The sequence below is a fragment of the Alexandromys fortis genome, unplaced genomic scaffold, assembly GCF_014885135.2.
Source record: "Alexandromys fortis isolate MF-2015 unplaced genomic scaffold, M_Fortis_MF-2015_v1.1 scaffold_79, whole genome shotgun sequence".
Taxonomy (NCBI): Eukaryota; Metazoa; Chordata; class Mammalia; order Rodentia; family Cricetidae; genus Alexandromys; species Alexandromys fortis.
Window position 1 is genome coordinate 3,691,108 of NW_026067964.1, and position 13,388 is coordinate 3,704,495.

At 47.2% G+C, this 13,388-nt stretch overlaps 1 protein-coding gene and 1 long non-coding RNA gene across 2 annotated transcripts in view; one reads left to right on the forward strand and one right to left on the reverse strand.

Moving 5' to 3' along the window:
* The window catches only part of Ankdd1b (ankyrin repeat and death domain containing 1B), a 62,632-nt gene that overhangs the window by 41,078 nt on the left and 8,166 nt on the right, over positions 1-13,388 (forward strand). Inside the window, 4 exon segments of the mRNA XM_050153816.1 lie at positions 1,787-1,883; positions 5,626-5,767; positions 9,363-9,490; positions 10,540-11,009. Coding sequence (XP_050009773.1) covers positions 1,787-1,883; positions 5,626-5,767; positions 9,363-9,490; positions 10,540-11,009 — 837 coding nt within the window.
* LOC126508542 (uncharacterized) lies at positions 2,099-3,006 on the reverse strand. Its single transcript, XR_007593868.1, has 2 exons — positions 2,916-3,006; positions 2,099-2,384 (listed from the first exon to the last, which is right to left on the reverse strand). It is a non-coding gene; the product is annotated as an uncharacterized lncRNA (long non-coding RNA).

The following is a 13,388-nucleotide window of genomic DNA, read 5'->3' on the forward strand; positions in this document are numbered from 1 at the left end:
AAGAAAGGCAAACTAACCTAAACTAACCTGCCTAGGTGGTGGTGGGATTGGGAGTGGGCGGAGCTTTCTCTTAAAGGGACAGGATACCCAGGTGACAGGGCAGGCCAGCATAATTATAGTTTTAACAGGAGAGGATGTGTTGAGTGTGCCTGATTGTGACACTGCAGACTACCCTAACCACCCGCCTCCCTCTCCTCTGTGTCCCCTTCTCTATTCTATTGCCAGCACCTCTGCCACCACCTTTAGGCTGCAGTCTCACTGCAACCCACTGGCCCTCAGGCCAGTGCTCTCTTGCTGGCCAGAGCTCCCCTCCTCCTCTCCCTCCACTCTGCACGTCCCTCAACTTACTCATTTCATGCCTTAACTGCTTTTGAACCTTTGTTCAATACTTCTTCCTCAGTCCTTTTCTCCTCCCAGAGAGCTCCGCAGGCCAGTGTGGCTGGGTGGAGGGGAGGTAGCAGGGACTTTTGATTCAGCCTGTGGTGATGGACTTTGTGTCCTGTGGGCTGAGTAGGAGAGGGGAGGAAAGGAAGGAGTGAGAGGGGTGGGGAGATCCAGGTGGGGTGATGTAAAGGAGACAGGGTCGTGAAAGGAGGAGATGAAGGAGCAGGCCGCTGAGACTGCTCACAGCAAACCGCGGGTAGCCTCTTTGGAGGAGGAGGCAGACACCAGCCAGGGATCAAGGGAACTGACTGTGGCTTGCATCTGGTCAGGAAATGCTGACTGCGTGTACATTTCCGCCTTGGCAGCCACTCCTTTTGTCCTTTGGCTCTTGAAGACTTGGAGAAGTCCTCAGCGGAGCCTTCCTAAGACTTCCTTGTCCAGTTCTTCAAGGAAGCCTCTCCTAACTCCCAGAGGGTCAGCCCTCCCTGCTCCTCTTGCCACTTCAGCGCATTTGACATTTCCTCTAAGCCACTTAAACTTTGAAACTAAATAGCTGTGTGTGACTGAATTAAAAGAAAGGAAGGAAGGGAGGGAGGGAGGGAAGGAAGGAAGGAAGGAAGGAAGGAAGGAAGGAAGGAAGGAAGGAAGAAAGAAAGAATGAAAGAGAGAAAAAAAGAAAGAAAGAAAGAAAGAAAGAAAGAAAGAAAGAAAGAAAGAAAGAAAGAAAGAAGAAAGAAAGCAAGCAAAGGACCGTTCAGGTGTGATAAAGGAGTAAGTTTATTATAGTTAAGTGGAAGAGCAGAGACATCTGGGAGAGTCCAGAGTAGAGATGACCAGACTGAGCTGGGCCATGTGAGGGGAGGAGTAGAGGAAGGGAGAGGGAAGAGAGGAGAACCTGGTGCGGCAGTCAGAAGGCCCAAAGATACAAAAGGGACAGGTGATCAGGTAACCAAAATGGCTGTATTATATAGGAAAGAGCAGCCCAGTCCCTTGAATTGGAGAGTTCAGGGTAGGGGTGGAGTATACCAACCAGGAGGGCCCTGTTAATGTAGGTACTGAGGGCTGCTGGGACACCCAGCGCCAGTGTCTTCTTTGATATGTTAAATAGGCATCCAGCTGTTTGTCCCAGGTTTGAAACCTCACAATGACTTCATTAAAAAGATAAATCTCTAACTCCTGAAGAGCCGGGTCTATAGTAGGTGCTTGCTTGTTATATATTTCCAGAATGACCGGCAGCCTGGGGATGGTACGGATTGCTGAAGGCTTCCTGTGGGTCCCGCACAGCGATGGACAATTTTAATTCTCAGAGGTCGTCTGTGATGGCTAAAATGGATTGCTTCAGGATTTGAATACCAAAGCTGGATGGTTTGGGATTTGCTTTTTTTTTTTTTCTTTTCTGCAGCCTCAGGAGTCCCCTCTTCACTTAGCAGTTATCAACAACCACCCTACAGTTGTAAACAGCTTATTAACTTAAGCTCAGCACGACGTTAACGTCTTGCTTGGATCAGGTAAGCGGAACAGGCGGGAGCCGGACACTCTGTTCTCTTGCATTTCAGCCCGGAATTGCCAGGTTTCAACAGGGAGTTCTGCTTAGATTCAAGGTGCCTACAAAACTTCTAGGAGGGTATTATTCCTTAAAAACGGCGGCGGGGCGGCGTGGGTGTGTGGACAAACACAGGATAGACGGACGCAAAGGAAGAGACGGACACGCAGCTCCCACGTGGGTGCGTTTAATGGGGAGAGGGAAACACGATAAGGGCGGGACGTGCAGACACACGAGGAAAAAGGGGCAAGAGAGAGAAACCTCGTGGAGCGCTCGCTTTTAACTGCGGGCGCAAGGTTATCTGGGAGTGATGGTCTTCACCTGGGCGCGCCAGCGCGCCCAGGTGAAGGGAAGTCTGGGAGCTGTAGTTTCCAAGGAATAACAGAGGGACCGTCTACATCCTTTTTTTCATCACGCTTCTTCTGTAACCAGCACTCTGTCCCCACACTTCCGCTTTCTGCAGAGGCAAAAACCCGGATTCTGGTGTGTAATCAAGGCGTTCATTTTTTAAGAGGAGTAGCCAGGGCTTTGGATAAACAGTGCCAAGGCAAAATGCCAGAAGCTCTTTAAATCAAAAGCCACTCCTACAGTGTGAAATGTTGTCCTTGGCCTAAAGCTGGTCCCCAGTAAGAAGGAAGCTTTGTTTCCACGCTAAGCATCTTCTATGCCAGAAGGCAAAAAAGACTCTTAGAATTAAAACAAACAAATAAAAAGATCACCAGGTATTCAGTGAACTGGGGCAGAATCAAATAACCCATAAAAGTCGCCCGTGGCCTGCTGGAGTGGGAACCCAGTGGAGCAGCAAACAATGAGCTCCTGTTGCCTCTGCGAGCTGCTCCCTTCCTGGGGGTTGTAGGCAGGAGGAGGGAGCCTGGCTGGGGGGGGGGGCGGAGCCACGCGCAGCCTCCTTTTCCAGACAATCTCCACCTGCACCCTCTAGGTTAGGGGGAAGCCGTCACGTGAGGCACACTTGTCCGCATTTCCTCACCTACTGAATCTGCAGAACTTGATCCCTTCAGGGCTCAGCCAGCTCCGGTCTCTTAGTTAATTTTTCACCTGAGCAGGAGGGACACTTCGCTGCCTTCCCTCCCTCCCTTCCTCCCTCCCTCCCTCCCTCCCTCCCTCCGTCGCTCCCTCCGTCGCTCCCTCCCTCCGTCCCTCGCTCCCTCCCTTTGGAATGCCTCCCTCTTTTGTATTGCATTAGCCTACAAGCTGGGGCCAGAACTCCCTGGTTATTAAATCTTTCCTAAAGTGAAAACCTTTTGCTAAATAGACTATGCCATCTTGCCTTCATGGGTGATTTTGGCTTCTACAGAACTGGCTTGATCCTCCTCTAGGGAAGGAGTGTTTGTCATGCCTGCCGATCCGATACACAACTAGACTTTATCAGTTCAAACTTTTTGTTACATCAGTAATATACGTACAAAATAAAAAAAATTCACATAAAGTATATAGAATCAGACTGTATAAATATGGTCTAAAAAGGTAATTGTTCTTTGGCCCCAGTAAAGAAAGCTAATGCTTGTTTTGGTGTTTCCTGTGCCCCCAGACCTAGAGCGGTATTATCAAAGCAGGTTTCTGTTGAAATAGCACACTCGGACCTGTGTCCTGTCTACCCTCGATAGGTTTTTCAGTTGGCCTGTTGGGTGATGAGCGCCCCCAGAGAGGCACACTGCCATCTGCTGGTAGTGGTTACTGGTTCAGCAACCTGGCTTTGCCTTTTTTGGTAGGAAGAGAACTTGTGCTTCAGGCTCCTGTGCAGTACTTGCCTGGGGAAGTGGCTTTCTCAGCCTGGTGGAGGAGGGGGTCTAGACACATCCAGGTTCCTGTCTGCCTAAACGTCCTCACATCATTCTTTTCTATAGGAGGTCGGGGTGGTGGTCTTTTGTTTACATGGGTTACACGTTTATCTTCTCGGTAGAAAGCGGTCACTCCATTAGGAAGTTAGAAATCTTTCACTCCTTCATACACACTGATGTAGAAGTGGGGAAGAGCATCAAAGGGCAGTAAAATAACCTTTAGTCTCCATCTAGATGTCACCATTTTTAACATTATCAATGATTTTTTTTTTAAAGATTTTATTTATTGTGTATACAATACAGTGTGCTGCCTCCATGTAAGGCTGCAGGCCAGAAGAGGGCACCAGATCTCATTGTAGATGGTTGTGAGCCACCATGTGGTTGCTGGGAATTGAACTCAGGACCTCTGGAAGAACAGCCAGCATCCTTAACCTCTGAGCCATCTCTCCAGCCCCTATCAATGATTTTTTTTCTCATTTTCTGTGCATTTATAGATTAAGCTTAGCCAGATATCATGTCTTTTTTTCCTAAAGCTTTTTAAAAGGATTTGTTTTCATTTTCTGTGCATTGGTGTTTTGTCTGCATGTCTGTCTGTGAGAGGGTGTTGAACCTCCTGGAACTGGAGTTACAGACAGCCGTGAGCTGCCATGTGGGTGCTGGGAATTGAACCCAGGTCCTCTGGATAAACAGCCAGTGCTCTTAATAACTGAGCCATCTCTCCAGGTCCCCCCTAAAGCTTTTATTATTATGTCATAGTTTTCCCTTTATATGAATCTCTGAAGCCATTTTATTACAGTAAAGTGCATGCCATTAATTACCATTTGAAGTATTTTTAAGTGTGCGGCTCTGTTACGTCACAGAACTTCCCCTTTCTCATTTCCCAGCCCCTGGAAACCACCATCCTTCCTGTCCGTATGAGTTTGGCAACTCTATGTACCTTGTACTGAAAAAAAAAAAGGGGGCCTCAAACTCCCTCCTGCCTTAGCCACCCACGCAGCTCTGACTACAGCTCCATGACCACACACTGAGGTTGATTGAAAAGTTGCCAATTATTCCTATATGTTTATATATATAGTTTGGATAATGTCTCATTACCAAACATGTAACTGCACCAGATGGGAGGGCAGTAAAGAAACCGCGGACGTGACAACACCATTACTGGGGAAGGTTTTTATTGTGAATAAGAGTGAGAGGGAACAGCCGGAGGCATCTGGGAGAGTCCAGAGCATAGAGTGAAGGAAGCAGACTGGACATGGCCAGGGCTGTCCGCTAGAGAGCTTGAGGGAGCATAGTCGGGCATAGTGCAGATAGCCGGAGAGAATCGCAAGAGATAGAGAACAGAGAATAGCTAGAGAACAAGGGGATAGCGAGGGAGATAGGTAGGAGAGCAACAGAGAGAGAACGAGTAGGGTGGGCAAACCGTGTGGGTTATAAGGTGCACAAACGGGGGTGGGGGGATGGGGGGAAGGGCCAGGAAAGGTGTAACGGGTACTTGTGATACTGAGGGAGCCTGGAGGCCAGCAGGGGTTTTGATAAGCTGATAGGCCCCAGAGGTAGCCCTTTGTCCCTTCTGCCAGAGATAAGGGAAATGACCCCTTTTGACAGAGGGGAACCTGTTTCACCAGTTCCTGATGGCTGCTGGCTTATCTAACCTCCAGAAATCCTTCTGTAGTCCAGCTTGAGCTCATATGTGGAAGTCTGGACTGCCTGTGACCTAATGGGAACTTCGTCTTGACTTTCAATAATTTAAATACTGCTGCGACAACTGTGCCCTAGGTCCACATGAGGATACACGCTTTTACTCATCCCCCGCCGCGGCCCCCCCCCCCCCAAGCCTGCACGGCGTGTGCATGGCGTGCTCTCCTGCAAGTGCCTCCATGACAGTTTCACATCTCTTGTGGCAGAGGCAGCAGACCCCTCTGCACGTTGCCGCTGATCTTGGAAATGTGGAGCTGGTGGACACCCTGCTGAAGGCCGGCTGTGACCTGAAAATCACGGACAAGGTACCTGCTCCGTGTTCACTCTTTCCGGAGATGGAGCCGTGACCTCCCTATTGGCTGCCATGGAAACAGGAACATCAGCCTTCCTGTGTGTGTGTGTGTGTGTGTGTGTGTGTGTAGCACATGGAGGCCAGTGGTTATTTATCTATTTGTTTGTTTGTATGTGGGTAGCACATGGAGGCTAGTGATTATTTATTTATTAGTTCTTGGTGTGTGTGTGTGTGTGTGTGTGTGTGTGTGTGTGTGTGTAGCACATGGAGAACAGTGGTCAATGTTAGGACTGCTCTCTACCCTATTTTTTAAGACAGGATCTCTCATTGAAACTGGAGTTTGCAATTTAGTTAGACTGGTTGACCAGCAAGCCCCAGGAATCTACTGTCTCCATCTCCCCAGTCCTGGGGTTACAGGGGCAAGCCTTTTTACATTGGTGCTTGCACGGCAAGCACTTCACTAATTCAGCCACCTTCCCAGCCCTACATCTCAATTGTTTTTGATGATAACCATTTTAAATGCTATTTTTGTAATATTTTATTAATTCTTTGAGAATTTCATACAATGTTATAGGCAGGATTTTTCTGTCCTGTCAGCCTGCTCCCCAATAACCACAAAGAAGCTTAATATTAATCTTGGATGCTCAACCAATAGCTCAGGCTTTTTACTAGCTAACTCTTGCATTTTAAATTAACCCATTTCTATTCATCTACATTTTTCCATGTGGTGTTACCCCTCTTTCATCTCGCACCTCCTGTTTCCCTTCAGTGTCTGGCTGGTGTCTCCTCTGGCCCTGCCCTTCTTCTTCCCAGTGTCCTTAGTTTGGTTCTCCTGACTTGATCAGCCCAGCTAATGGCCAGTCAGCTTCTTTATGAAACCAATCACAGCAACATATATTCACACAATGTAAAGGAATATTCCACAGGTGATAGAAGGAACACGGTGGGTGTCAGAACGAGAGGCAGCTGTCTCACCAACTCTGACATTTATCCTTTGCTCTCTTCATGCCTCAGACCCCAGACCACTTACTTCTGTAACTCCCCAGAAAACACCAGACAGGACTCTCCTGACTACTTCTCTGGGAACTGCCTGAACCCTGAACTTTAATGACCCCTTTAGGGAAGCGCCCCAACACATGGACAAAGCACACAGAACTATATCCAGAGGGTTTTTTAAACTTCCAGCTCCCAAATAATGACATGGAGACTTTTTTTCTTGAAGATTTATTTATTTATTGTGTATACAGTGTTCTGCCTGCATGTAACCTGCAGGCCAGAAGAGAGCACCCAACCTCATTACAGATGGTTGTGAGCCACAATGTGGTTTCTGGGAATTGAACTCAGGACCTTTGGAAGAGCAGTTAGTGCTCTTAATCACTGAACCATCTCTCCAGCTCTGACACGGAGACTTCTTATTAATCGTGAAATCTTGGCCTTAGCTTAGGTTTGTTAAAAACTAGCTCTTCTAACTTAAATCAACATGTTTATATTAATCTATGTTCTTCCATATGGTTTGTTACCTCTCCTCCATACTGTATNGGTCTACAAGAGCTAGTTCCAAGAACAGGCTCCAAAGCAACAGAGAAACCCTGTCTTGAAAAACAAAAACAAAAAACAAAAAAACAAAACAAAACAAAAAAAAAGAATTATTATATAAATGACAAAAATATCTGTCTTTAGGCTTCTGGGTCTGGGTGTGTGAGTGTTTGTGTATTGGCCTGAGATGATGTGAGGAATCTTCCTATACACTTCTTCCTTAGTCTTTAAGGCTAGGCCTGTCAATCAAACCCAGAGACCTAGATCCCCGATACTGCTAGTCTTACTAGTCACTTAGCTCTGGGGATCCTCCATCTCTGCTTTCTGAGGCCAGCATTACACATGAGTTGCCATGCCTGCACGGCGTTTACTGGGGTTCTGGCGATCTTCGGTCCTCTTGCTTTTACAACCACTGAGCCATCTCCCAAGCTGTGCAGCCTAGACTGGCTTGAACTGGAGATTCCCCTGTCTCAGGTGTTAGGTTCACTGTATTTACCACACACCTGGCCATTCTTCTGTCTTCTGAAGACAGCAGTGCCGTTCCCTTGTGCATACCCTTCTGCACTGAGCTCTCTCGAGCAGGGGTCGTCTCTAAGGGTCAGCACATGGAGAGGTGTTGGCAAGCTCTCCTTAAAGGTGTGCTTGAGTCTCAGCGAATAACTCACATGTCTAACCTCATTGTTTATGCTTTTCACCTCTCTCTGTCTCTGTGTGTGTGTGTGTATGTGTGTGTGCACGGTGTCAACCATGGCACTAAGCACGTGATGTCAGTGCTTCTCTCGTATTCTTTGTGTCTTCCCCTCATTCTGTGGATGTGTGGGCTCAGGCACTTCTAAAAAGCCTGAATCAAGTTGGTCTCTCCTGGTTCTCCTCCAGGGGCATCTGGGCTGGGAGAGTTGGTTCAGAACAAATAAACAGTTAATAGTATGTGCTTGCTAAACTAGTAACGCGTGAACACTAGTTCCTTTTTACAGCACGGAGCACCAAAGTGCCTTTATCAAACACAGTACAGCCCTTCCAGTCCTGGGGATAGAACCCAGGACCCTGCCCTTGTTAGGCAATTGCTCCACCACTGAACTATATCCCCAGCCCAAAGCCGGCCATTTTCTTTTCTGGTTCTGGAGATTGGCACATGTATGATCTGAGGTCATGGTGTTATTTTACTTTTTCTCTGTCAGGATTTTTTTTTTCAATCATAAAAGTAACACAAGCAGTGGAGAATGTGGTAAACATTGAACAGCATAGGAAACATGGGCACCTAGGGCTTTGGCTTAGGCGGAATGCTGTTCGGTCCCCAGACTTAGCTGCGTGGCTTCATTAGCATTCAGTCAAGGTACTGATCCCGTTCACACGCCTTTCCTCCTGGGCAGTTTGGTGGGTGGAGGCTCTGAAGGAATTCTTGTGGGGCCCCTTGAGCTCCTGGGCTGACTTAGTTCAGTTGTCAAGGTCAACACTCCCAAGAGCCTAGGGTTGCTAGCCCTTGGGAGGCGATCTTCCCCACTCTCTCTTCTCCTTTGCTCCTTTATTCTGAGGGTCTGGCCTAAGGCAGGCACGGGTACACCTTTAACTAATGGATCAGCACTGCCCTTTCTAGCTGCTCCCAAAAGAAAGTGTTTCTCCAACTGCGTTAAGGACTGGATGGGTAGCTAGGCATGGTGACACAGGCCTTTGATCTCCGCACTCTGGAGTAAGAGGCAGACTGGTCTCTCTGGGAGTTGGTGGCCAGCCTGGTCTACCTAGCAAATTCTAGAGTTTCAGGCTAACGAGGCTTGCATAGTGAGATGCTAGAGAGAGGGGTGGGGATGACGGTGGGGGAGGGTGTCATAAAGGAGCCAAAAGAGAGGCTTGATGAAAGTCTAACTTGGGGGTCGCAAAGCTCTTGGCCTCCGGCTGCCTCGCTGTCAAGGGCAGATGGCACCTCCACTCCAGTGTTGCTGTTCCTTAAGAGCAATTTCTCCAGCTTGAACGTTCCGACTTTTAGAATACTGTCTTCCCAAAACAGGCTAATTGCAATGCTTCAAATGGCTTTTCAAGGCAGAACGCAGACAGTATGCAATTAGAGCCTTGCTAAATGCCTGTGAAATGCAATTCTTCCTAATTTCATTACCAGTTCTGCTCACAGGCTGATTGTGTTCAGCCCCGACTTCCCAACTCACCCAGGTCTTTGCGCCAGCCCTGAAAACCTTGTCACTCAGGTTGGTGGGCAACTGACTGTACTCGTTGCTGTTATCCAGACATGTAAGAGTTATTGAGAGAAGTTTCTGGATCTTCAGGGTTAGAAACACAAGTTTCTAACATTGCAATTTTTTTTCTGGAGTTTTTTTTGACTATTAATTTATCTTTAGAGTCCCCGAGTGACTGTGCCTTATCTGAAATGCAAATAAGGGGCCCAGAGAGATGTCTTGGTAAGCAGAGTGGCTGTCTTGAAAGCTTGATGACCTGAGTCTCCTCACTGGTATCCACACAAACGTGACAATGCTGGGCATGGTGCCACGCATTTATAAGCCCAGTGTGGTGAGGGACAGACAAGGGGCATCCCTGGGGCTTGCTGGCCAGCCAGTCTAGTCTTAATGGGTAAACCCCAGGCCAATAAGAAACCCTGTCTCAAAGGAGGTGCTATGTGTTTCTAAAGCTAATACTAAGGTTGTCTTCTGGCTTCTGCATAAACGCTCATACATGCACATGGGCACACATATGCACTTTAAAAAAAACTTTGTAAAATGTGCATTGGTGTTTTGCCATGGGTGTTGGGTCCCCTGGAATTGGAGTTATAGACAGTGGTGAGCTGCCATGTGGTTGCTGGGAGTTGAACCCGGGTTCTCTGGAAGAGCAGCCAGCGCTCGTAATCGCTGAGCCATCTCTCCAGCCCCTATCCATGCATTTGCTGTAGCAAACGCAAACCAGCCTCCTTTGTCAAGAAAGCCTGTGTAGATGCAGGAATAGAAACTGCCTACTGCATAAAATCAAGGAGGCGCAGCTTGTGAAGATGGGTTCTCTGGCTGCTGAGACAGCCATCACAAGCAAGGTTCACCTCTTGTAATTCGTGTAAGATGAGACTCAGGCTTCCGGCAGCATACATCCCAAGTTATGTCCAGATCAGTCCTTTCTCTTACTCATCCAGTTTGGCTAAAATCGGAATGCTTCAACGTCGGTTAGAGGCAGTATGCAGCGCTCCTTGCTGGCAGCCCGCGAGCTGAATGTTCCACAATGAACTGTGTTGTCGGGATTGACACTGTTCTTGGACCCAGCCCTTTTCTGTCTCATCACACCGTCCTCTTCCAAATGAGACTTCCATTTCCTGATGGAAAGTGGCTGCCAGATTCCCGCTGTCAGCATTCCCCTTGGGAAAGGGAGGAACAAAAGGAAGAAGTCACCTTTCCTCCCTTTGAAAATCTTTCCCAGGAAAGGAATGTGCCTTTGCATTTACATACCGTCAGCCAGAATGCAGGCCTCCACCCTGACCGCCACGAGGCTAGGAAATGTTCCAGGTGGCACACCCGAAGGGGTCTGTCAGTGCTCACGGGGACACCTGGGTGTAATTGCAGAGACCCTGCAGCGACTAAGGACTAGGTGGCAGAGCCGGCATGGCATCTGGGTGCAGTCCTATGTCGAGAAGCTGGAGCTCCCGGCTAACAGGCGCTATCAACTCCCCGCCCCCTCTTTTCAATCTAGCAAGGGAAGATTGGCTGCCAGGAGCCACCACAGCCTCGTGGTGGACATGCTCATTAAAGCCGAGAGGTACCATGCCTGGAGAGAGGTAAGAAAAGCCAGTTCCAGCCAAATCGGGGGCCCTTTTGGCAATCCTTGCTCAGTACAACGATGACTGTCCCTATTTATGGCATGGACAGTGTGTCTGTCCTCTTTCCCTCTTTCTCTGTGGGCATCAGCAGTCAGACCTGAGCATGTGGGCCAGGCAGCCTCATCCATGGCGGTATTGCTGGCCTAGCATGCAGCCTCTGATGGCTGACTCCACTGTGACCTCTGTCTCATGGTCTCTGGCTATGACCTGTCACAAGCTCCAGTGAGTGGCATACATGGGAAGTATTTGGAGCTCTCCTGGCTCTGCCGGTTTTGCTGAAGTCCTATGCTGGCTTTCTGGCACTCAAATATTCCTGGACAACACAAACTTTGAACACACAAATTTTATCTCTAAGTGAGTTTTTATTTTTTATATCTTTCTTTCCTCTGATTGCCTGTCAGTCACACATCTTAGTAGACTGTCCTTCCCTCCAAGATTCAGGTCTGTGCCTTCAGGCAAGATGCTCAGACCCAAAACACCAGCCCCAACTTCTTGACCTATGCTGTTTCCCAGTTTCCCTCCTGGGGACATGGCTTCTCCTGGGCCCATGTGTCATGCCGGCATACATGTCTACACAGCTCGGGTGTCTACTGTAGAGAGGTTCCAAACCCGGATTGCTGTTATTGGCCAATCCTGGGATAGTCCTTTTTAAATCCATAAAGCAAGAATGTTTACTGCCTCTTTCCCCCTCATATGTAGTAATAGGAGCGGCGGGGCTGTGTCCCCAGCACCCTGGCCACCCGGCTAGCTTATGCCCCGAAATAACAACACACAAACTGTATTCTTTTAAACACTGCTTGGCAGATTTCTATCTAGCTTCTTCTAGGCTAATTCTCACATATTAATTTAGCCCATTTCTAATCATCTGTGTAGCACCACTAGGTGTGCTTACCGGGAAGATTCTAGCCTACATCCATCCTGGGTCGGAGCTTCATCATGTGCAGCTGCCCAGGAGATGGGAGCATGGCGTCTCTGAGCTCACTTCCTCTTCCTCCCAGCATTCTGTTCTGTTTACTCCTCCCACCTATGTTTTAACCTGTGAGGGCCAGCCAAGCAGTTTCTTTATTTTTTTAACCAATGACCTTCCTCCATCACTCATAAACCAGCTTAGTAGTCTAAATATACAGTCAAATGTCAGTCAATGACAAGGAAACTTGAGACGCGTCATTAGGCAATGTGATCATTGTGTCAATACCACTGAGCACTCTTACATAGGCCACACACAAGCTGTGTAGCTCATGACTGAGAATGGAGTCTTCCAATGGCTACACAGCTTCCTTGCAACTGCTCTTGCATGTAGAACGATAAAATCTGTTTCACCTACAAAACAACAGTTTCTTGTATTCAAGTAGAATTCTGTTTAGTCTTCCTCCTCTGACTTATTTTTATTGTTCCTCTTTTGTCTTCTTGCTTCTTTATCCTTCTCTTCATTTTCTTAATCATCTGTATGCTACTAAAGACTCAGGTTGGCTTTCTCTTGTTCTTTAAGTGGTTTTCTATACTCACTTTGAAAAATCATGCTGTTTAATGTCTTTTTTTTTCTTTTTTCGTTTTTTTTGAGACAGGGTTTCTCTATATAGTTTTAGAGCCTGTCCTGGAACTCACTCATGTAGACCAGGCTAGCCTCGAACTCACAGAGAGCTATGTCCCTCTGCCTCCTGAGTGCTGGGATTAAAGGCGTGCGCTACTACCAATCCATTTATTTTTTAATGCCTGTTAGCAGCCTCATATTCTTTTGGCTAGATGACGATCAATAATTCTTACACCAAATGGACCTTTCTTTTCTTGACGTTTGTGGTACTGGGAAAACTTACTTTTAACTAAGTAGCATTAATTTCTTTTTCTCTTTTTAAAGCTTATCAAATTTTATTATTTTATTTTTAAGGTATTTTTTCATTAATCAAACAAGTTTATATCCAGATTTAGTACAAAATAATCACCAGTACAAAGTTTGAAGAGATAATTTGAACTTCTTTTATATCTATTTACATATGTTATGTGTACCCACATCCCATTTAAATTAGTTAGATATTGTGTCTATTATACATATACATATTTAACCACATGTACATGCCATTTAAATTACCTATCTGTTGTATCCACGTGCGTATTTAACCATCATCCATCCTTATATTCAGTGTCAGAGGCAAAGTTGTGGCCTCTGCTGTTGTTTCTGTCAAGCTTGGATACCTCAGGCTGCTACCAGGAGTTCAAGTGATTCCTTTCCTCTTCTCGCCTCACTGGAGTCCTGGGGTTACAGATGAGCACCAGGGCAAGCAGCTTTCTAAATCAAACTCAAGTTGTCACACTTTGTAACAATCACTTTTAGTGGCCGGG